At 37.0% G+C, this 24,868-nt stretch overlaps 1 protein-coding gene across 1 annotated transcript in view; it reads right to left on the reverse strand.

The window, feature by feature from the left end:
• Positions 1 to 26: 26 nt before the first annotated feature.
• PTPN21 (protein tyrosine phosphatase non-receptor type 21) overlaps positions 27 to 24,868 on the reverse strand; it is a 27,722-nt gene continuing 2,880 nt past the window's right edge. The window contains 19 exon segments of the mRNA XM_010172631.1: positions 27 to 284; positions 1,121 to 1,281; positions 1,847 to 2,081; positions 2,376 to 2,504; positions 3,729 to 3,950; positions 6,452 to 6,589; positions 8,848 to 9,802; positions 9,804 to 10,308; positions 12,503 to 12,587; positions 13,121 to 13,181; positions 13,855 to 13,956; positions 15,137 to 15,216; positions 15,953 to 16,040; positions 17,445 to 17,533; positions 17,731 to 17,818; positions 19,128 to 19,198; positions 19,649 to 19,716; positions 22,128 to 22,225; positions 24,852 to 24,868. The exon segment at positions 24,852 to 24,868 is cut by the window's right edge and continues 27 nt beyond it. Of these exon segments, the coding sequence (XP_010170933.1) occupies positions 156 to 284; positions 1,121 to 1,281; positions 1,847 to 2,081; positions 2,376 to 2,504; positions 3,729 to 3,950; positions 6,452 to 6,589; positions 8,848 to 9,802; positions 9,804 to 10,308; positions 12,503 to 12,587; positions 13,121 to 13,181; positions 13,855 to 13,956; positions 15,137 to 15,216; positions 15,953 to 16,040; positions 17,445 to 17,533; positions 17,731 to 17,818; positions 19,128 to 19,198; positions 19,649 to 19,716; positions 22,128 to 22,225; positions 24,852 to 24,868 (3,321 nt within the window). The 3' untranslated portion in view covers positions 27 to 155.

The following is a 24,868-nucleotide window of genomic DNA, read 5'->3' on the forward strand; positions in this document are numbered from 1 at the left end:
TTAAACTGACTCGCACTTAACAGTCACATACCAGCCCTAGAAGGTCACTGTGTGATTCATCATACGAAGAAAACAGCAGTGACAGCAGGACTGCCTGGACAACTGTACTTCTCTTTCAGTAAACTCTTGCAGCGTCCCTTAGGAAGCGGCAGGGATTATATAAGTCTAGAACTTTTGAGAAACTGAATGAGAACTCCATAGACAAATGTGTACTGTGAAAGAGTCTGCACCATCATCATTCTCTGCTGCCTCAACATGTCCAGCACTCGTGGGATGTCCAGCATCTGGAGAAAGAGAACAAACCATTATCAGTGACTGGTGAGCAAGGAGATGGGCTTGCACTTTCTCAGCAGGAGGTTCAGAGCAGTGAGCTAAGGGCAGAATCAGCTGCTCTAATTTCAGCTCTGACAATTCATTGCCCATGCCTGCAGTATGGGCTGCACTACACCACTGACCATGCCTACCTCCTCACCTGTGAAATATGCATAATGCTCAACTTGCCTGTCTCATGGGGTATGGGTCTTCACAAATATAATGGCAAAAGTATGTCACAGTGTTAGCACAAAACAGTTAGTTTGTTGAGTCTCAGCTGGCATATTATATTAATAAACACTTAGAAGCTGTTCACTTCTGGCTAAAAGCTGATAGGATCAGGTTTTACTCTATTAAACTACTGCTTTGTCTGCTGCCGAGGCCAATACTGCAAATACACTACACTTAGAAACAACGTATTTAATAACAAGAACAGAGACTGGCTCCAAAGCCCGTCCTTTAATATTATCCACTAAAACTAAGGCATGAAGTAAAAGTGGTAAAGTCAGGGTGAAATCCTGAAATATGCTTAGTACCCTAGGGCATACCTTGTTCCACTCAGTGGCTCAACATCTTATGGAGTCAAGAATCCAAATGAGTATTCCAGTACCCAGTTTGTAAGTGGAGAACTCTAGAAGATTATTAACTTCTGTTGAATTGCCAAGAGCTCTTTCAACCGTAGTTGTAAGGGCTCTTCCAAAGGCCACATCTTGGGAAAGCTCAGATGAACAGCCACAAAATATTTATTAGTCAGGTTATTTACTCTTCCACTACCTAACATTATGTGAAGCACAGAAAAAGAGATCACCTCATTATGTTCCAAGCAAGCAATCATGATCTCTGACAGTATGACCACTCCTGTTCGTCCCACACCTGCACTACAATGTACCAGTACCGGAGGATTAGAGTTTTTAGGATCTGCAGTGCTGTTCGTATGGCGCCGCACTGACTGTATCTCTTCCAAGTATGCTGTTAAGTTCAAGAAGATAAGAATAATAAATTTAGGAGATGAGGCCCCATAAGCCATGCTATTACACTGTATGACCACCAGAAAAGTAGTTATTTAACAAATTGCATCCCACAGAAAAACGACGCAGTGTATAAATCAAAAGTCATATCCCAACCAACGCAATACAGATCTATAAAGATCATCTAACTTTTGCAAGGCTTTCCTTGCCTTCCCCTGTTCCCCACCAAAGGCAGCTCGTGTCTATCTTGCTACTGCTGGAACATACTCAAACGTGTAGTACATGATGCTATTATGTTTTAATCTATATGAAGTTTTAGTAAATTATATATTTGGGTTTAGACATAAATAGTCATTTCAACAAATTATATTCCTGCCAAAAATATAATTCAGTATCTCTTGCTGGTGTGAATAAATCTTTTACAGCAGAATGCTTGGCAAACTTATCAAAAGGTAATTCATATATTGCAGCCATTTCAGGAGGTATCAAAAAAACAAAACAAAACAAAACAAAACAACCCCACAAAAAAATCCAACCCAAAACTAAAGTTATTAAATACAACTTACAGAGAAATCCCTTTAAATCCTCTGGACAGCCATGCTCTGGCCAGTCAGTATACTGCAGATGCCAAACGGTTCTCTCCTGTCCTGTGAGAAGATGTTTAATCTTCAAACCTGTAGTTGCATAGCAGCCTGAGTCGGTACGGAATCGTGTGGTAATCTTAAATCTTCCATACGTTACAGTGTTGTGTCTTGAACCAAGACGTGGCCAGTATCTGAAGCTTTTTTCTCGCCCACTTTCCTTAAAAGTAAAACACTTGCTTAACAAGAAACATAAGGACACTCTTCATAACCAGTGCTCCTGTAACAACCCTGTCTCTCCTCTATTAAGTACTACTGCAGTGTTATGGTTTCTCACTGAGTAAACCAACTTTTCGGCAGAAAGAGTTTGCAAATTTACTTCTTTCTGCCAATGAAAGCAAGAAATTTATCTTTGATTGGTCTTCTGGTTGGAGCCAAGATCTCCTCTCTCTACCAGATCTTAACAAAATCATTGGGGAATTTCTGGAAGAAAGCTAACTCAGGTTATACTCACTTCCTCTGCTGTCACCATAGCTATGATGGCAATCCCTTGTTCCCAGATCATCTGCCAGAAATCCTGACAAGTATTCTGTAAAGGGCCTTGTGTAGCAATGTAATCCCACTCTATGCCACCAACAGAGATCTGTAAAAAGAAAGACATTAGATTAGTAATTACTGAAAACTCCCAATTCTTAACTCAACCATTTGAAGATGCACAGACTGAAAAAAAGACAGCAACACTGCAGAAGAAGGAGTACATATTGAATTATCTCTGCCTACCATTTTAGCTGCATCTTGTCATGTTAGATGCAGAAGAGACAAAATACCTGTTTAAAATTGCACAGGTACATAGCTAAATAAGTGTATTTTACATCATAATCATAATGTGAAAGTGAGTCAATAAAACTGTATTTCTCTTTTGTGAATTTAAGGTGTTCTAGCCAATTCAGGTTTAGAAAAGCTAAAACCTGGTTCATACTCTGGTGCTGTAGATGCTATTACATGCACTAAAAAGTCAGAATTAGCTGATGTTTCCTCAAAAAATACTATCTTGTTTGAGAAGGGTCAGAAGAGTTAGTTACTATGTTTGTGAATGAGAAACTGACACCATGTCAGAGAATGAGAACTATGGTACCATGTCAGAGTACAGATTTATTTAAAAAAGCAACACAACTAAAACTGTTGCTTTGATGATCTCAACTCTTTCCAGAGAAACCATGAAGCCAATTGTATTTGCACTGTCAATAAGCAAATGCAATGAAAATGAACAAACTGCCTTGAAGGTTCTTGAGGTCACCCTGCAACTTCTTCACTTTTTTAAACAGAGTTTAAAGAGCTAAGGCTGGGGAAAGGGAACAACAGAAGATTATGAAAAAGCAGATTTCCCCCAGGCTCTAACCATCCAAAAAAAGCTTAAACTGGGAGCTAGCTTACTGTCTGTTGTGGATCTAGTCTGAGAGAACAGAAGAGGAAGAAATAATAAAGATTGTCACTGCAGTTCAAAAATACCATAATCATTGCAAAGGATCCCAGTTTGTTACAAAGCTATTTGCCCTCTTAACTCTGGGAAGAAAAGACATGTCTTCTCTTAGCACCAATCCACAGAGAGACGAGACAGAGAGAAAAAGGAGACAGTAGATCAATACAGAAGCTAAATGCAGAAGACCTTTCCAATAATTAACCCTCTGTTATTCTAGGTAATAAGGAAAAACAGGTTCCTCCTTTCCTCAAAGAAATCTCTGCAGAAGAAGGGAAAAAGAGATGGAGGGATTCTCAGTCATCACTGACTGAACTAAAATTGATAGCGAGATCCCTTTTTAGTTACCACATGAACTGGAAAATATTTATCCAACAGTATTTCTCTCACCTTGATATGAGATGCGTTGATGTAACCCGTGTTATTTTCTTTGGTTGGGACTAGCTCTACTCTGGTATCATCATAAGGAAGGACATCTTGGAACCGGTTTCTTTCAGCATTTTCAGGAAGCCGAGCTATTGAGCACTCACCATCTATAAGTCTTTTTTTCTGAATGCGCTCATATTCAGTAAACACCATCCCCTGCTCTAACCGTTGTTCCAGAACTTTACACTGAAAGACAGAACACAAAGAACCATGCAAAGTCACTTTCTAAGGCAAGTCTATGTTAACAGAGAATTCACAAAGGATAAAATGTATGTATCTTCCTCTCCTACATACTCTCAATGCTTTTCCAGCTATTAATGTTTTCACAAACATACCAGAATAAATTAGAATCAATCCCAACCAGCAGGAATTTTGCTCGGGTGAAAACTAAAAAGCCTGTTACACTTCATTAGGTCACAAAAACTGTGGAAACCACTGGTGAAAGAAAAATTACAGTTTCTATAAAGACAACCCAGTTGGGCAAAGAAATATTTGGACAAATCAGATAGCTATGGTATACTACATGCCACCTCAAATACCTTTGAACAAGAAATATTCATCCTCCGGGTCAATATAGCCTGTTAGATTACATCATATGAAAAGGTCTCCTTTAACCTTGTAATTTAAAAAAATTAAGTAAACTTCGTTATTTGGATGGAGAAAAACTCTAAAGATGTAAAACAAAATACTTGACTCAGTCAATGAGCTAATAATTCACTACCAATATTCCACATTTTCTTAGGCTGAAGATACTAAACTTTGCATACAGCAGCAAAGTTGTATGCAACCTCTTGTTGCAGCCAAGGTATAAATCCAGGTTTTTTTCTACTAGTATAATTCAATCTGTTTTATTTAATAAGCTGCTCCCTCTCCCCTTCCCCCCAGTTTATTCTTTCAAAAACAAGTTCTTTCTAAATCATAAGACACTTCTGGAATTTCAGCATCCCTTTGCCAACAATAATTAGAGGAATAATATGTAAGATTTCAGCCAGAAAATTTCATCTATGTCACATGTCCCCAGCCTCTCACAGCAACTGCTCTGTGGTATCATGTCAGAAAAGTGTCTTGTATCAAATAACCGTAATGCCAAATGTTGCAGAGGAAGGTGTAAAACTTCAATCATATGCAATTTGCACATCAATACGTCAACTGTACAAGCTCCTTTATTATCTTTAGGCTAAATTCCCTCATTTAATCTGATAATAACATGAAACTGAGCAATGAAATAGGCGTCGAACCAACTTTAAAGTCACCTCCTAAATATCTGCAGTCTAGACTTCCTTTTCATGCCACACGTCTGTTTTTTCATTGCTTCTTCTCAACTGCTTTAGGAATTGCTCCCATTTCATGGTATCTATTCTGCCTCTACATGGGTGCCTGAACAGAAAGTGTAGTGACATGACTTTTTCACAACTTGACTTTATGGATTCTTCTTTTACCTCAACAGTTCAGGCAGAGCTAGTTGAATAATAATATGGCTGAATTCAATAAAAGTCAATCCAGGAAGAGATGATGGCTGTAAGTAAGAGGAAATAACCAACACAGGGACTAAATGTATCTCAATAACACAATGTTAATTTTTGTCCCTTAGCATCTTTAAGAAGTGCATATATAGTTCAAGAAGAACTTCAACTGTGTTGAAATGGAACAGTCAGTTCTCCATTCTGTGGATCTACTGCAAGCCTTCAAACTCCAAGACTGAATTTCTACTGTGTGACTTGCAATACATTTTCTTGGCCTGTTCCTTAAAACTGCAGCTGGGGAGAGCAGGACTGTTCCTTCGGGTTTTAATCCCTGCCCAGTGACTGTCAACAAACTGAGATAGACAGGGTCTGCAGCTGAGGATGCCCAACCATGCTCAGAACCAGATTCCAAAGAGACCACTGGTCATGGAATGCACAATAATCACCTTAGACCTTGGTGTATCTAGTTGCTCCCTGGTCAGATGTGTGATGACAGCACTATTCTACATAGGCCTTCACAGGCTGGTCATTGACTGAGTTTCACTTTCCTGCACCTATTTAATAATACAGGAGGCAGGCTGAAGTATATTTACCAACTCTGTTTACCCTGACACAAGCAGATGGAGTCTATGTTTCTCAAAGAATGATCCTCAAATTTTACAACCTGATGTCCTCTCAGTGATCTGAGATCTTTTACTGAATTTAAAATTTTTGCAGATCACACAAGTTTCATCTATATTTTCAGGGATCGACTTGAGGAAAACAGATAAATACAATCTGCAGGAGCTGTACCCTGGGGATACAAATTAACTATTAAATTTATTGTAAAAATTGTATGAATTAGTAATTACAACTAAGTTCAATCTCACACTCAGAATTTTAATTTTCATACATTTTCAGTCTAGGAAAAAAAAGAGAGAAAACAGAAAGACTTGGCACAAAAATGTATCAGTAGACACTAGTTAATTTGCCTCCTATACGATCCAAGTGTAAACTATAATCTGAATCACTGTAATCTTAAAGAAATAATTGAGTTACACCCAATACTTCTAGCACTGACTTATCAGGCAGACGTCTCATTCTTCATTTTGTTTCTGTTCACAGTATTTGAGTTGCTCTAAATCTGAAGAATTTTAAGGTCAACAATAAGCACCATTCATATGCATTTCATTTTGAAAATCACTAGTGTAAAAAAGAAATCAAACATTAAAAACTTAAACATACCCGTTCATCATTTGTTGCTCTCGTTGATTCTTCCTTCCTCTCATCTGGCAGAGGCATTCTAGTCAAAGCGAGTCCATTTAGGGCAGCTAGCTTTAGAGGCCCTATTTTTTTTGCATCATTTTTATTCTTTTTCATACCCTGTAAAAGAAAAAATAAAACTTGTAAATATTGTTAAATATCTGATGAAGTTATAAAGCAGAAACCAGATTAGTTCAATTAAGCAAAGAATACTTCTTTGACCCCTTCTTCGAACAGCTCTGACCTTTTCCTTTTTTTTTTTTTTTTTTGATAAGCACTGCAGTGAGAGATTAGGGTGGTGGGACTACATTCCTCCAAGGACACAACACAAGTCTGTCTTCATTCCAGACATGTTAATGAAACTGCATGAGAATGACAAATATTGTTTACTACAAAGCTCACAAATGAGGGTGTGAGGTGACAATTCTGGATAATTTACATTCTTGGACAGAATTGAAACAACTTTCCAACCCCCAAAATACATAAAAATGTATTAACTATTAACTTTGCAGGCACTTTTCTTCCCTACAAGCAGGCATAACAACAAGCATATATCTTTAAGATATTTGTATATAGTTAAATGTTTGAGTTTGCAACAAACTGCAAATACAAAACACAAACATAAAACTGCAGACAGATCTGAACCCTGAACCAGGCCATGAATCTAAATTGTTGAAGTTATCATTAATTATTTCAGAAAAATATCAAAAGGCAATTCTTATGAAACAATAAATTCAAATTATTCTTTTTAAAAGTGTAAGAGAAAACTTCATCTTTCCTGCAGTTGCTAAGTTTGGTTGTTAACAAAAATATACCGAAAATGTGAGTATATGCTGCTTGAATGATAATCAATGCTTTCAAAAGACAAATGGTAGTAACGAATAAGAAGACAAAGCTAAGGGGATGACATCACATGTAAAAGCAAAGTGAACACCAACACAACAGTAAGAGTTCAGTGAAAAGTAAAATGTGCAAACATTGATAGGGGCCAACTTTGTTACCAGGATATTCATCTCAATATCGAATACAGAAAGATAATATTCTGTTATGCAAAGGTACTCTTAAATGTTACTGAGCTAGAAAGTATTTTACTGAACGCTTACAATGAAAAAGCTTTAATATCAATTTCATTTCAAAGGCTAAACATTTACATAGCTATCAGAAGGAAAAGGTAGGGTATGATTTTGGGAGACACATCAGTGTCTTAAAATGTACCTTTTTGAGAACAAAATACTAACTGACCATCTAAATGTGAACACAAGGAGAAAGGTATCATCTTTTCTTCCAATATCCATGTAATAAACAGGAGGAAGGAGATTTAGAAAAAAAATACGTAATTATAAAATTAATTTAAGCTGATGGAGGTTCATCTAATTGTGTTCAGCTTCACATATAGCAAATCTGACAGATAAAAAATTGTGAGAGCAGTAGCCATGTAAATACATGGCTTTTGCTTAGGTTAGCTTCTGCAGTATCAGCTGTAAGTTACTACAGCAGCAGAAGCTATATGGCAGTTCCACTGCAGTCCAATTTGTGTTGAAAACTAATTGACACTGACTCAGGCAGGCAAAATTATCAACTATCTATTTTAAAAGGCAAAATAATAATAAAAATGGTCTTCCTCCATTAGCACCCGAATATGCCATAGCCCATACAAAACTGAACAAAAGTTTAAAATAAAATCAGTGGTAAGGACTACCAGTGAAATTGTGCAGTCCCACACAGACCTCAATGATTCTACAAGGTGGGAATTACAAGGAAGGTGAAACTTGCATTTCTTCACTATTTATGGTTTCATAAGATTGGAGTAGGAGAAAGAGACATGGCAAGCAAGAAATACCTTTGGTAGGATAAAAACAGGCTGAAGAGAACACAAAAGGGAAAGGATATGAAAAGGGGAAGGGATGGAGGAAAGAAGAGAATGCAAGGAAAGAATTTATTGCTTAATGTGCCAGATCCCCCTCTTAAGTCAGAAGAAGAAAGCAAACGAATCAAAGAAAGTAAACATTCAGCTACATCCCGTTTTTCAGTGAGAGGAAGATTAGAAAGCTGGTAGTGGAACAGAAGGCACTGCTTCTGTTCCAGATAAGGATAGGCAGGACAGAATTTGGGATCTAGAACTGAATTTAAATTAGCTCATTCTACAGTTGCTAGCCGTCTTAGGTACATCAAATAGAACTCAGAGGTACAAAAGGGGATAAAAGATAGCTAAGCAAAGTTGATTAGTGAAAAACAGAAAAATAAAGGTCAAGTTTAAGGTAGTTTTTCATTCACATGGTTTAAAAGCATCTCAAGTTGCTTAAAAAACCCTCAAACAAAACTCCCACACAACTCCCGCTACAGAACAATCCAAAACAAGAGGAATAGTATCCACTTACACCCAGTGGGGGAAGGCCTTCCACAATATTCTTCTTCCCAGACAAAAGATCGGACACAGGTCTCTTCTTTAGTGAATCTTTCCTTACTCTGTATCGCCCTGATGTTGTGAGATCAGATTCCGACATAGATGGAGTAAGCAGTCCTTCCCCTCTTCTCTGTACCTGGCTTTCTACTAGTATGTGAACGGGACTCATATCTTTCATTCTCTTTTCTGTCTCTGTAATATGTAATTTAGGCTCAAGAATATGCAAAGGGCCAGCAGGTGAAGCAACAGAGCTATAAGGGTAGTTCAGTACTGAATCATGAGAATAACCACTCATAACTGATGAAAGTTGGGTTTGATCTTCAGGGAGAGGAGAAAGACTTGTACTAGCCTTGTTTTCTTCTTCAAATTCTTCTTCTTCCTCACTACTGTGTATTAGCATAGTGGCATCTGAAAGGGTTTTCTTATGATCACAGGTCATACTGTCTTCTTGCTCACTTTCTTTTTGCTTTGTTATCTCCATCAGAATGTTGGGCTGTGACCCTTCTGAGATAACTCTTGGAAGAGCCACATCCGCTGCAGAAGCTGACATGGTCCTCTCTTTAATTCTTATTCCTTCAAAGCTGGGGGTCAAGCCTGCTATTTCAATACTGTTCCTTTTCTGCAGCTGAGCATGGCGGGCCAATGTTAGAGGTTCGCTGACTTCCTGAAGAGAATGTGCCACAGGCAGGCTGTCTTCCTGAAATGTCTGGACAGAATGGTGCACTCGCCTTGTGATAAGATCTGGATTGCTGCTGCTAATGTAGACATGTCGTGAGAGGTCTGGAGTACTGTTTGCAGGTCTTGGGTACGGGTATGGGGGAGGTGGTCGATAGACCTGAGTCTTCATGATATTTGGTGCTGGATAGTCCTGAGCCTGGAGCTGCACATTTGTCAACTCAGGCACGCTGACTGCCCCAACAACCAGGCGCTAAAAAAAAGGGATAGGGGGATTGGCTATGAAAACTGTAGTTCAGGTTAAATGGATAATGGTTAGATTGTGGGGAAGCAAAATGAGCGTGTTCTCGTATTTCAGGTTGACTGTAAACTAAGGCATCAGGCCTGCTGTAAGCATATGAATTGCTGATGTTAAGATTTCTCATTGAATGACTCTGCCTATCTGTGTGCACCATTCCTCTGTTGAGCTGTCTCATCACAGTTTCATAGTCTGGCGTGGGACGGTAAGAAGGTGGAATCAGTGCACTATGTCTATGTGACGGGACATAATCAGTTCTGAGGACATCACTTCCAGTAATGCTTGGGTTAGAGGACATGGGAGATGGCTGCAAGTAATGTTGTGGATTGTTCAAGGAGTTTGTGCTATGTGCACTATAGACACTACCATTGCGGATCCGACCACTGTAGTCATGAGGGGCTCTATCCAAGCTAGTCTGAGAGTGACAGTAGTATCCATTCTGATTGCTCACAAAGAGGTTATCTGAAAGTAAAATTTAAGAATAATCTTTATGTACAAGACATTAAACAAAGATATCCTCTATTGAGACGTAGCTAACCAATGTTTGAGATTTTCAAAATCCCCGTTATTCTTAGTTATGTATTGAAATGAGAAGGGAAAAAAAATACAACCCCAGCTTTTTTATTGTTGATACCTAAGGTACATATACCAGAATAACCTATTATGTTAATTTAGATGATGCAAATTCCTCTCGGAAAATATTCTCTCAGTTTAAGATGGCTTTCTTTTGTTTAGGATAGGTTTGCTAAGTTTCAGTCCCAGTTAAACAAAATCCGTATCAACCTTAAACCACACTAATTGAAATAAAGAATTTCTACACTAGGGTTTGCACTGATCTAATGAGATCAGTTTAAACAGCAAGAAAGGAAAAAAAAAAAAAGCAAACAAACAAAGCACCAAAAACATAAACCTAAAAACACCCCCACAACAACCAAACAAAAAACACCTCACTCTTCTTCTGCCCCCCAGGCCATAAGTAGATATAGTACCACAAGACCTTTTTTAAAAAAAATAAAATAAAAAAAACTAATTAAATTTCCTCCAGAAATTTTGAAGACCATTTAAACCACCACCATGTATTGTTTGCACATTAACATATACCTGTTCTTATGGGTAAAGAATAAATGATCTAACAGTTTATAAATCCAATATACATTTAATCATTTAACCATTACTTCATCAGATGTATAATATGCCAAGCTCCAGAAGACAACAATTCAGTCATTGCTTTAGATGCCTTTCATGATTTAACTCTTCAGGTTCACCAGAATAATTGCCACACTTACATTAATGAATTTGCTGACAATAAAAAATAAATTTTTTTGTGAAAAAAATTGTTCAAAAATAGGATGTGTGCAGTAGCAAGTATCCAGCAATAATTCCAACACTATATTGGAAAGAATTCAGGTACATTCTGAATTTATACACCTGTACCTTCATGAATACTTGTGTAACTCTGTTTAGCTAGAAAATGTGCTTATTTCCTTACTAGTGAGCTCTAAGGATATTTTTTTTATATACAGCTGACTTGTAGGACTGGAAGTTCCCTATCAAAACTGAGGCAACTTTGCCCAAGCTTAGATTAAGCCCTTCAGGGCAGCAACTTTCCTAATTAAAGACACAATGTGTAACAAAAAAAAAAAAAAAAAAGGACAGAAAGCAGACATGTCTCCCTGTAAACAGCTTAGATTAGGAGTGTGCATTCCTTAAAAATTCTAATTAGGGTTCGCGTGAGGTTTTTTTCTTCCATTTTTTCAATGAAACGTATACCAGTTCCATAACTTCCTTGGTCTTTTGAATTCCCCACCACCCTGTAGCCTTGCAAACTCTGGAAGAAACACCTCTTTTCCTGCATCCTAGGTTCATTTATTTTTTTTTCTTAATTGTCTGAATTGTCTGGGGATTCAGTTATTCTTTGCAGCTATTAAGATCAATATTGACAAGTATCTTACAACATCGTAACATACCAGTTTGCTACATGAACAAAAAAATGACGGTCAGCCTAAACTCACAAAAGGGAGCACAGTCCATAGCAGCTGTATATGCTACTGTAGGAGAGGATATGGAGGAAGAGTGGCTGAGGGAACTGGGGTTGTTTAGTCAGGAGAAGAGGAGGCTGAGGGGAGACCTTATCACTGTCTACAACTGCCTGAAAGGAGGGTGTAGTGAGGTGGGTGGCAGTCTCTTCTCCCAAGCAAGAAGTGATAGGACAAGAGGAAATGGCCTCAAGTTGCACCAGGGGAGGTTTAGATTGGATGGCAGGAAAAAGGTTTTTCACCGGAAGGGTTATCAAGCATTGGAACAGGCTGGCCAGGGAGGTGGTTGAGTCACCATCCCTAGAGGTATTTAAAAGATGTGTAATGTGGTGCCTGGGGACATGGTTTAGCGGTGGACTTGGCAGTGCTAGGTTAACAGTTGGATTTAATGATCTTAAGGGTCTTTTCCAACCTAAAGAATTATATGAGTCTATGATCCTATTTCACATTAGCCTATATGCCTAAAATAGCAGCAAGCATGTCCATGAGTTTTGGAGTACAAACCTATTCCATGTTCACCCTATGAATTTATTCAGCTCCAGCTAAAGTAGCTATAAATGCAAATTATGGCTTTTACCTTCTAGAGTTGTGTAGTGTGGTCTTGGATTTAATGAACTTACCTTGGGAGGATGCATATGGTTCAGTATAATGACCATTGTAATGCAGCTGAGGTGGTGGAGGCATCATATAAGGCTGAGGCTTTGGCTAAGAAAGCAAGATCTTCTTGTTAGTTAAAAACTCATTATTTATTTTAAAAATAAGCATTGAAGATTTGTTCTGTATAATGTATAATATATATATAATGTATAATACATAAGCACATAGATATACAAAGCCTTAGTCTTAAAACATTTCTCTAAATCTGCAATGTAAGTTTCTCCTGTGTGGTCATACAAGAAATAATTAAAAAAAAAAAAAAAAAAAAAAAAAAAAGGAAGCTAAACCAAAACCACACACCACCAACCCAAGACTATCTTGACATCTGACATCTGGGAGAGTCTCCTAGAGACAGAGCAATAAAACTAAAAATAGAAGTGTTTAAAATATTTTTCATTGCAATTATTTTAATTCCATGATTCAGATATTACATAGCAGCTCTTTCTACAAGTCAGAAACAGCTCCTCACTAGGCTCATGTTTTTCACTGCTTAGTTTATTTCACTGAAAGAAACTAAGGTCTGATTCAAATTAAACTTAAATGCATAAAAATGCAAATATAAAACTATTTGCTCTCCTTACCATAGACATCCTGGATGAAGACCGCCTTCTAACAGGATTCACTGTAATAGGCTGGCTTTGTCTACAGAAGAAATTTTATAGTGAGAAATGATTCCTAACACCACCAAGACTTATTTCAAACCTTGGAAAGTGTTCCCAAGTTCAGTTAAAAATCACTCTACATTTCTTGGAGCCAGGCCCTATGTTAAATAGTCATCCCCAACAGCCTCAAAAGGAAAGAGGTCTGTGCATAATCCACCATCGCAGACAGTATGAGGAGAATCACAAAACCAGGATCAAAATACCTCAGTTATTTCTTTGCCTCTTTTCTATGAGGCATAAAAAGGAGATGTCCCTGAAGCACTGCAGCAGGGCAGAAAAAGCAGCAGAGTAACTGGGGACTAGTTCCAAATTTGAACCCTACATAAAATCTCTTACTGAAAGTTACCTGCTCTACAAGACCAGACAAAATTTTTTACAGAATGCAATGTTACAGATCTCACAAGAACTGGAAAGCATGACAATACTGCATGAGCATTTGTATGTTCTAACATTCAAGCTAAGGGTAATAAATTTTCATAATTTGTTGAATTGCCTCCAGGATGTAAGGTTCAGAAACCTTAAGCTCCTTTTTCCCCACCCTACACTGCACCTGTGCTCTGCATCTTGCAGCAAGACAGAGGTCAGAAGATAGCAGAATAATACAAATGCAGGAACTGCCAGATTTCAGGAAGAAAGATGATTTTTCAGCTCACCCTTTGGGAAGTGAAGGACGAGAAAGGATGGGAAGGCGTGGAAGGGAAAGAATGAGGGAAGATTTCTGAGAGCCCTCCTCAGGTGGAGAGTCCAGGGAATCTCTAAAGAAAAGGTATGTACAGATAAAGAAAAAAAACCCTGAATTTAATACAGGCATGCATAAGACAGTTTTCAGCAGCAAGACCAGATGACAGGGAATCTTAGAGATAATCAGAAAAGTTTTTTTAAGGACTTTACCTACTAATAAAACACCATGTTGTGGTGAAAGGGTTAAAATAAGTAATCCTAGAGACTGACATTCAATACAGAACTATAGAGCTGACATTATTCAGATAGCAATGCACAAGTCCCACAAATGAACTACTTCTACCAACTTCTTATCCCTCTCAAAAGTCTGCCAGGTCTACAAGCTTAGAGGTATGAAGTCTATTCTATTACAAATTAACCTTACTCTTCTAAAATAAATTAGCATCAAACACACTAGCAAGTCATCTATGGTACAAAATATTCCATTATCTTTCCTCTGACCTCAGCAATTTTGGACCAGTCCCTCCATAGCTCTCTTCTTGTGTACACAGAGGAGGAATGGCACATTTGGGAATCATGCTTTTTTATGACAGACTAATCACTGAGTCTAATTCTCTATTCTTTGACTGAAGTAACTTAACTAAGGAAAACTGTACCAGTGGACTAGCTCAAATTCCAGCCCTTGATTTACAAGTTGGAGACCAGCCCATTTAAATTTAATTTGATGAATTGTATTAAATTTACTTTGCGCTGGTGCTACTTGAGCTATACAGATTCCACGGATATCCAAAGGACCACAAACCTCTCAGCTGTCAATCCAGCACATTTCAGGAGTGCTTCACATACAATTCCCGCCCTTTTAAAGGCCTCTAGAGTGTCCTTTCAGAGCAGTTCACACAAACCCAGGCCAAAATCCCAGTGATTCCAGTAGCTCACAAACATTTTTGCAATAGTAGCCCCCAAAGCAACTAAGGTCTGTCAGAGCACTGAGATCCAGCAGCAGGGGCCAAAAACCTATTACTTTTGGTAAGATTTCAGTGTTTAATATTGTCCTCTGTTATAAAGCAGAACATGTTTGAGAAACTGGTGATATGTATTTTCTCAAAAAAGATTAAGAAACCCCAAGTATTAATTACTACCACCTAAAAAGGGCAGTAAAAACATTACAGAGGTTATTACAGAGGTTATAAAAGATTTCACTTCCCAATAGAAGCCTCAAGTGCACCAAGAGTTCTGCTAATGTATCCTACTTACAGGCTGCATTTATTTAGTCTGTAAAATTTGTGTCTAGCCACACACATCCTCCACACATATTTTGCTGTTTCCATATCTTCCTGCCAAAAAACAAAAACAAAATTTGCATATTAGGCCAAATACACACACCCTTCACTTCCTTTCAGACAAGCCACTGAAATTTTTAAGATTAAATTAGCATTGACCAATTTCATTTTAATATAATTTCAATACTGTCACCAGGTTTTCCCTAAAATTGTACTTTGCAGGCCTGAACATGCACTCAAGCCTAACAATTTTATTAGATTTATGAAAGTTGAAAGTAGAAGCCTTTTGTTGAAGACACTCTTATCAGCTACAACACTAACACAATTTACAGTACATGTATATCATGCCATAAGATTGTCGACAGCTGCCTTCTTGACAAAGGCAACTGGTAGATGCTACATAAAATTAAGTCTGCAAGGAATGTCATGACCCATTCCAGCAAAGCCCTAAGACCATGTTTATCTTTAAATGCCACGATTTAAAAGTAAAAAAAAAAAATTGCTAGAAATTTTACTGGAATGGATGAAAATATTTATGACCACCCGAAACAAACTTTTTACGACCACCCGAAACAAACTTTTTACTCAACATAAAAGGTCAGATTTTTAATGCCTTCCAGTAAAAAGCTAGTCAGAGACAGTATTATTGCTTTTGACTCACTCATACAGTTCAAAGTTTTTAAGTATAGAAAAAGTGTGTTTTATCCTTTGAGTTAAACTAGCAGTCTTAATTTGTGGTTTTATTTATTAATGTTTTAGTGAAAAAAAATAAAAGTAAACATCTACTCACAGTTTGGAATTGAATTGTCTCTTCTTTGTTTGCCAGCTCTAATGCAAAAAAGGATTTGTTGTGGGACATGTTGGCAATATCATGCCACCTGCAGACAAAAGGGATAGAAAATGACTATAGCAAGCTTTGATTTTCAACAAAGTCCCCCAATTTAAGGCCTTGGTTCATAGGCGTTTATGGACACAATTATGAAATTACTTGAACCAATGTGAAGCGCAAACCAGCCTCTGTAAATTGTACTAATGGATCATTTGTCTATGCTTTTTTGCCACCCAAATACCATGATATATCTATCCCTGGTAGAACTGCCCATAGTCATGCAACAAATAAGCAGCAGAGCAGAAAACTGAATCCTGAAATTGGACTATGAATACTTTCTGATGCTCTCCAACGTGCAACTTTTTTCTTATGTTTACGCAGACACTGCATCCACAATTCTTTGCGATATTATCTGAAATGTATGGACAGAGCTTTATTCCTCTCCCCTGTGTGCTTGGGAAGTCAGACAGCAAAACTATTGTTACTTCATTCTGCAAGAGAGTAGGGCACTTATACCACTCTACATAATTAAAAGAACTTGGCATCAGCTCTCCTATCAGAGATAGCAGAGAGAAAGATTTTTGTGAAGGACAGTTAACGGCACTGAATTTATAAATTCTATTAAACAAAACCACGAACAGAAAGAAGCACAGCTGCTACTTTAATGCCAGAAATTCAACACAAGTTCCACAGACTGTTGGACCACAGGATTTCAAAATTCTCTTCATAATCAGACAAAAATTAAATTCCAGCAGATTAAAGTTCACCAAGAATAAAGTCTTTCTGGCTCTAACAATAACTACAGATTACGAAGATTCATTTTAAAAAATTCTGATATCTATTTTTGCTAAACTTATTCCAAATTCTGTCCAAAGAAGCCGGAGAAACCCCTCTTGAAGTCAGTGGGAACCAGGCCATTCCACACAAAGACTGCATTTTCAAACTGTTAACTAAGTTGCAGACATGCCTTTGTTTACAATTCAACTACCAGAACATTAAATAATAAACTAAAACAATGTATGAATCCAAAATGATGAAACAAATGTTATCATGTGACTCTCCTCTATTTCTTTTATATATAATATATGAAAGGAACTCCTGGATAATTTTACAACTGAATATTTCTAAGTAAAATGATGTGCCCATCTCAGGACTTAAGATGTTCTGTGTGTAGAGAATTGTTCCTTTTTGACTCAATAACGTTTTGTAATACAATGTATATTAAATGTTCATCTCTTAGAATCAATCTGGCTTAAAGAGATTCATCCTTCAGTCAATACATTGAAAAATTCCCGTGGACTTCAGTATTCACTGTAGCATGATGACTATAAGACTATGTTCAGGTTTATCAAATGAATAAATGCATCTCATATCTAAGAGCCACTCATGCTAGTGAGGAACACACATAAAATGTGAAATGCACAAAGATATTTTAAGAAAGAATAATACTAACCTAAATACAACAGGAGGACGACCATTTTTGTGTTTCACAAAGATGCCATCAAGACATGCTCCAATGAATATGTCACTTCCTTGGCTGTCCTGTAAGAAATTGCAAAAAATTATGCAAATACAGAAAAAAGTCTTTGAAAGCAAAGTTACATGAGAAGCAACTATTTTTACAATTCTAGGGGAGAAAAGGGGTGGTACGGTTTTTGGGTTTTATTTATTTTTGGCAGGAATTAACCCTTTTTACATAGAGGAAAAAAGCAACTGAGAAAGATCAAAGTCCTGTTTACCTTTGCAGGATAGGTCTCTTCACCATAGCCCTCCATTCTCTCTACTTCTTGCATATATAACATTTCTGCATCAGGAGGAGTAAGGCCTCTACAAATGAAAAGAACAAACAGATAGTACTGTCAATAAGAAAAAACAGTATTTGCTTTTCTCTGACTGACACTGTCAAGACTTGAAAAGCATCCCCAAGACATCCAGGCAACCATCAAATCATGCTGTTTTCATCTGTACCAATGGCTGATCTGTTTGTCTTGGCCTTTCCACTTTGATTCTAGTAACTTCTTTCTCTCAGGCATCTCTAGAGGTAAAGACCAGTTAAAATTATCATCTCCAATAATGGCAGACAATTACCACCATTCAAATCCATCACTGTCACCATATTTTCTCACTTTATCAGAATGATTATTCTGACACAAGTGTTAAAGACCTGAATTTCTCCTATTACAGTATACATGTTTAGGATCAATATGAAGTTTGCTGCTTCACACTCCAGGAAAGAGAGTCTCATTTTCCAAATGCTGACAGAGTTTTAACTGTAATGGTTTCAAAACATGAGAAGGACAAGATCTGCAGGTAAAGGTAATATTTTTTTTAATTAGGCCAACAGGCAAAGACAATTTTCTCACAGACTTGCAGTACTGTCACAGGGATTAAAAGCTTGTGCTTCCCTATCTACCTCAGTTAATCTAACAAAAGATATTATCTCTACCTGCAAAATCCTGACATGTTCATTCTGGGTCTTTCAGTACTTTTTCAATCATCAATCTCTGTTTCTTCACGTTTTCTTAATGTCATGCAAATTAAGTTTATTTTGCTGAATCTGAATCATGCTATCTTGTTACAAAAGCATTTCAAAGAAAAACGGATTTTAAATTTTCAAACTGTTGTTTTAAAACAATACAGGAAAAAATAATTCGTATTACTCACATAGCCACATTTTTCACTGGGGAACTGACAACAGAGAACTTTCCTTCGTCTTGGATTACTGCATCTTAGCTATTTTACTTAAGATCATAAGCATTCTGGCACAGTAACTGTCTCTACATTTCTACTGTCCTCAGTATCTGCCAACGATGTTTATCAAGAAACATCCTTATTGGGGTCACAACTTCATATAAACAAGTTTCAGAAATGCTATACAGATGAAGTCACGCTATTTAATTGTGTCCTGTTTTCTTAATTTTCAAGCAGACTCTTCTCCTTTATTTTAATGGTTATTCTGTTCTCTTTTGACTTCCCTTCAGCAAAAATTCTTGTCACTTTAATGCAGATGTACCAGTGAAAAACTCATTCAAATGGGAGGTGAAATTAGTCCAACTGTCTTCTGAGGTTCCCAACTTCCTGAGCTACTGAAGCAACCACATCAAATTTGAACAATAAAGAGTTTTAGAAATGTTACCTGTACTTCTGATGTAGTAAGGCAACTTTCTGTGTCGCTTCTTCCAATACTTTTTCTTCTTGTAGCCAGCCCTTAAGGTAAGATAGCATTTATAGCATGAAATACAAAAAATTCCACAAAATTAAATGGTTAATAGTTACTGTACACAGGGCAATCAACCCTCGACTCTAATCTTGGATCTTAGATGCTGTAATACGCACACAAACAAAATCAAAAAGCACAAACACTGGTTTTGAGTGGTTTTACTCACTTTCCCATCTCCACCTCAACCTTATTATCAGTGCAATATACAATAAAATTGAAAAGATCTCACAACCTCTTTGCTTCTGTGTAATATAAAGTATCATATTTCACTCCATTCTCAAGAAAACATTCACTGAATTTGACAGTCTAGAGAGCAGTAAGCTAGATAGATCACGGAGTCTTTAATGACTATTTGCATTTACCAATCTAAAGAAAGATTTAATTTTAAATTTATCAATTTAAGAATTTAAATTTATCAATTTAAAGTAAGTACTTACCACTGGAAACAAAGCAAATCTTTGTAGAAACTCCTGAGATTCATACTGATCATAGTCTCCAAAATCAGCTAAAAAATAAAAAATTTCTTGGATTCAAACATTTGTAACAAAACGATTCAATACCCGAATAATTGCAGCTGGATCTCCAAGTAGCAAATCTCCATCCTATTGAACTACGATCTGAAAGTAAAACAACGGAACAAACTAACCAGTAATATTTATGAAGAGGAAAAGTAAAAACACATCCCATCTTTTTACGTTGAAAAATTGATAACACTCCTTGTGGATAGGGAAGGAGAAGAAATGATAAAACAATCGGAGTGTTGCTCCAAGTTCCTTGAGAGTTTTATTTGTTTATTTTTTAAATTACAGAATGGTTGGAAGGGGCCTCTGGATATGCAGGCTTTAGCAGGGTCAGCTACAGCAGATTGTCTCAGACCCTTCTCTGGTCAAGCTTTGAATACAGAGGATGGAGACTTTACACCACTCTCACAGCATACAACTTTTATTATGTTTAGATGAAATTTCCTGTATTTCAATTTGTGCCCATTTCCTGAGAAGACTCTGGCTCCATCTTCTTTACTCTCTTCTGCCAGATACTTAACTACTTGCAGGATAGTGCTGGCAGACCATTCTAACTTGTGGCTGGACTCAAACACTGCACAGAACAGCTGGAGCACCCTTCCACTCTCAAGCCTTCTACAGCTCCTTGCACCCAGACACGCAGAAAGTGGGACCTAGAAGCTTTCCCAGACTCAAGGCATGCTCAGAAGGAACTTAATAACAGTTCTGATTTTCATAACAGTTTTGATTTTATGTCCTTGCAAATGGCATCCCAAGGAATTTGCCTCTTTTCCTGTTTCCAGGAAAAAACTAGCCAACATTTCAAAGAGAAATAAAACAGTCTAAACTGGGTAAGTTATGTACCAGACTCACAGGAGAAACTGTGGAACAGCAGTCTGTATGGAATAGCTGCTCCCAAAAATATAAACACAATCTCCAAGTAAATAGAATCTGTACACATTACCACAGATTCTCATCCATAACAGTATAATTTTAGAGACATTTAGGAACCAAATTTGTATTAAGCATTAACAATTAATATGCAAGTTATTTATGATGAAAAGGTAGAACTTGTGACACGCTACACCAACACAGCACTTGAGATAAAGCAGTGTTTAGAATTAGCCTATTGTAATTATTTCAAATACAGATCATTCTTCAGTCCAGTTCCAGTTCACTCGAAACAGAAAACTACTTCTGTTCATTCAAAATTAACTAACCTACCTGGTATAAGCTACTTCAGTCATCAGAGTTGTTGTTTCACCATGTTATCAACACATACAGTTTCTCTCTTACACAAGACTGAAAAAGGAATGTAAAAGCTAAAAGGATAAATATTTTCTATCTGGAAAGAGGATTATTTTGAATGATTTCTATAAACATCTCACTGAGCAGAGAGACATTTACACTGTCCAAAGATAAAAAAATAACAAAGTAAGATTTTGTCAGTTGAAGACCATTAAATCCTGGCTCGGATTAAACCGACTCACTGTTATATAAACAAGGCACTAATATAATTCACCCTACTCCACTGGTAACCACATTTTGAAAAAACATAATCATCACGTTTAATTTGATACTACCAACAGACAGAATTTAAAAAAGACAAAAAAAAATAAGTTGTATGTACTGCCAATGATTTTAAGTCCCTTTCAATTTTGGTAGATTTGCAATTGCTGTTAGATATACTGGAGTGGCATTCACTGTGAAGCAATATACAAACACACTAAACAAAGCTGTTGCCATTATTTTGAGAGACTTAAGATCGAACAAGCATGTTAGCAGGAATCACCAGACATGATCAGTGCAGACAGACTTAGGACCGGTCATTCTCTGGTATATAGTCTATGCCATCCGACCCCAGTTAGGAAAAATAAAGCAGCCATTTTCAGGTAGGTATCACAGACACAGGTCTTCAGGAGCAATGTGAACATAAGATTTGTTAAGTCTTGCACACTAACTTGAAATAATCTGAGGTGTTAAGATATTTGGGAGAAAAATTGTAGATACAAGTACTACTGTACTTTCAAATTTGCTTATTTATTAAAACATGTCTCTTTCTTTTGCTACCATGTCAGAATAGAGAGTCGTCATTAACAGAAACAGCTGTGAGGTCTGTTGACATAAGCAGACGACCAAAGCCTTTGCCCCCAAAGGAGCTCCGTGTCTAATTTAAACCCAGCTCTTCAAAACACCCAGGTACACCTCTGAGGGCTGCACAGAAACATCAGCAAGTTCGGGGCCACTGATCCTACTATTCCCCCTCCTCAGCTCATATGATGAGGTTCTAAGGAGCAAGCCTTCCATAACTTACTGAATTAGGTCTTTGAGTGATAAATAGAAAACATGCAATATAAAATATATCACTAAATTTTCTAATGCAACATGAACTGATTGGTACAAATGCCTTACTTACCCTGAACAGCCAAACCAGCCAGATGTATTGCTTGTTCCAGTGTGCAAGGAATGTTGCCCTCCAAGATGTCTTTCTTTAATTGCAAATAATACTGATACCTACATGGGAAAAAAAAAAAAAAAAAAAAGAAAAAGCTAACGTGGGCTTCTTAATTTAAAGAGAGTGCAGATGAACATGCCTGCAGTTCCTATTCCTCTCTGCATTCCCCAGTTTGTGCAGAGGGCAGTCTTCCTCATCATTTAGACACAGTATTTCATGGTCTTTGTTACGTCCTCCCTTAGCTTTCACGTATCACTGCAGAATCAAATCCTGTTACCTCTTAAAACAAAGAATCTCCACAATTTCTGTCTACTATCATACCCTCATATTTTTTTTATTTTTACATCTTTCTTCCTTAACATTATTATTATCTCCTCTTTATAATGTTCAGTGCACATATTGCTGCATTTTCTTCCAATACACCTAACATTGCACATCCCTTCAATCACAATAGTGGCTTTCATTTCTGCATTACAACTTCTGAGTACATTTTGTTCCCACTTTCAAGGTATCATCTTTTTTCCTTTAATCTGACCTTTTCCTGGGTCATCTCTTGTACATGCAACCACTACTACCTGTACCATTTTTCTGCAGTCTAAACAACTATTTTCTTGAATTCTTCCGCCCCTTTCAAGCCATTCATGGAACACCCTATCTTGAGCCCCAAAACCCTCAAAACTCAATAATGGCATTATAGCTGCACAGATTTTAGCAAGGACATTTACCTTCTGTAAGTCTAGTTTTAAAAGCTTCTTAACTTCCTCACATTGTATGTTAACTCTTGTGAAGTAAGGCTTTAATACTGAGAATGTGTAAGCATGCACTGCAATTGATTCAGTGATTAGAAAGGTCAGGTACACTCCACACAAGTTTTCATCAGGCTAAAAGACAGCACTCTTCCCTCACTATTTAACAGCCTATTAAATACAGTGACATCTTAGAAATATTGTTTAGAGTCTTCTGGATCCTACTACAAAAAAAAAGCAGTATGCCATATGACAGTAGACAACATCATTATACAATACACACAAGAACAACTGGGACTAAACCCAGGCCTTAAAAAAAAGAAAAGGAAAAAGCCACCACGTATCAAGGCATTTGGGGAAATAAATCTTCCCAGTCAAGCAGCAGAGTGTAAGCTCTTTACATAGAACTACTATTAAAAGTAAATATACAGATGAAGAATCTTGACACCACCTCATGACAGTACAAACGCCATCTCTTTTGTCTATGACATTTCCATGTCCTGATATATATGAAACATGTAATTTGCTTAAACATGCTCTATTTCATTTATATTGAAAAGGCATGAAAAAAATCCACAGATTTCTGAAACTAATCCGGACTCTCACTACTGCACATCAAAGCAAGTACTATCCTCTATGACTTGAGTATAACGTCAGCACATAAATACCTGCTTTCTGCATGACAGCACACTGCAACGTTGCCATTAAAGGTCTAGCAGAAACATCATATTCTTCAAATAATGCCAGAGAAGAATATTCAAGATTTTTAAGCCAACTTAGCTTTTCAGTACAACACCATGATATTTATCTTATTCTAATGCAACTTAGTACATCAAAATGCAGAGAATTTGAATCAAAGATTATTTTTTTTTAAATAAATCAAAGATTATTTTTTTGAAAAAGGAAAAACAAGAAAAAAGACCACTAGAACGACTTTTTAAGCCAGTAAAACTGTTAAGAAAAAGCCCCAAGCTTCAGAGTTTTCAGAAAGAAAACAATCCTCCAGAAATTACACATTAAAAAAACCCAACCTAATGCTGCCATGAACTGAGGAAAACGTACACAGCACCAATATCTGCACCAAAAGGTTTACCTCCCTGAAAAGCTTTCACACCACAATTAGCGGGAAAGGTGTCTGGCAAGGTGTTTTAGCACCAGAGTATGGAAAGACAGTTTCATGTAACCACAGAATAAATTAAGCTAGAAAGGACCTCTGAGTAATCATCTGGTTCAACTCCCCACTCAAAGCAGGGCCAACTTGAAGTTATCAGCTTAAATGGGTAATTAATGCAAGCATATATTTCTGAAATAGCAAATATGTTTGTAATCCAGTTATTGATTTTGTACTTATTAGCCTGTTAAAAATAATAATTAAATCAGAATAATTATACACATTAAGATACTAGAAGCCAGTGTGTGGGCTCAAGGGAATAACTGGCCAGTATATACGCTCAATTTTACTTTTTTTCCTGCAGTCAGCACCACTTACGTGATCTTCTGCAGATTCAAAGTAGAAATGGATACATGACATCAAAGCTAACATCCATCTTCATTGCCCAGTGATACACACACACACAAAAAATAAAACCACAAGCTGACGCTTAGCCTGTAGTTTTCCAATGTATTGTACTAAAACTACAAAAAGCAAAATGAAAGAGAGACAAACATGAAGGGACTAAAACAATTAAAAGTCTGACCATGCAAGTATGCCTGTTACTGAAAACAGGTTTGAACAGATTCCTAAGATCACCAAAAAGTTAGTTGCTTGCTTAGTTTATCACATATGTTAAATATTTGAAAGGGAAATAAATACACAGTTTGATCCTAAATTCTGCCTAAAGTAATAATTTCCATTTCTAGAGAGGTAGAGGAGGGGAAAGCAGGCAATTTTTAAATAAATCATACATGTCAGAATGATAGATGTATGTATGAAACTTACCTGGTAATCTCCTGCTG

Source organism: Antrostomus carolinensis, unplaced genomic scaffold (assembly GCF_000700745.2).
Source record: "Antrostomus carolinensis isolate BGI_N321 unplaced genomic scaffold, ASM70074v2 scaffold13837, whole genome shotgun sequence".
NCBI classification, from domain to species: domain Eukaryota; kingdom Metazoa; phylum Chordata; class Aves; order Caprimulgiformes; family Caprimulgidae; genus Antrostomus; species Antrostomus carolinensis.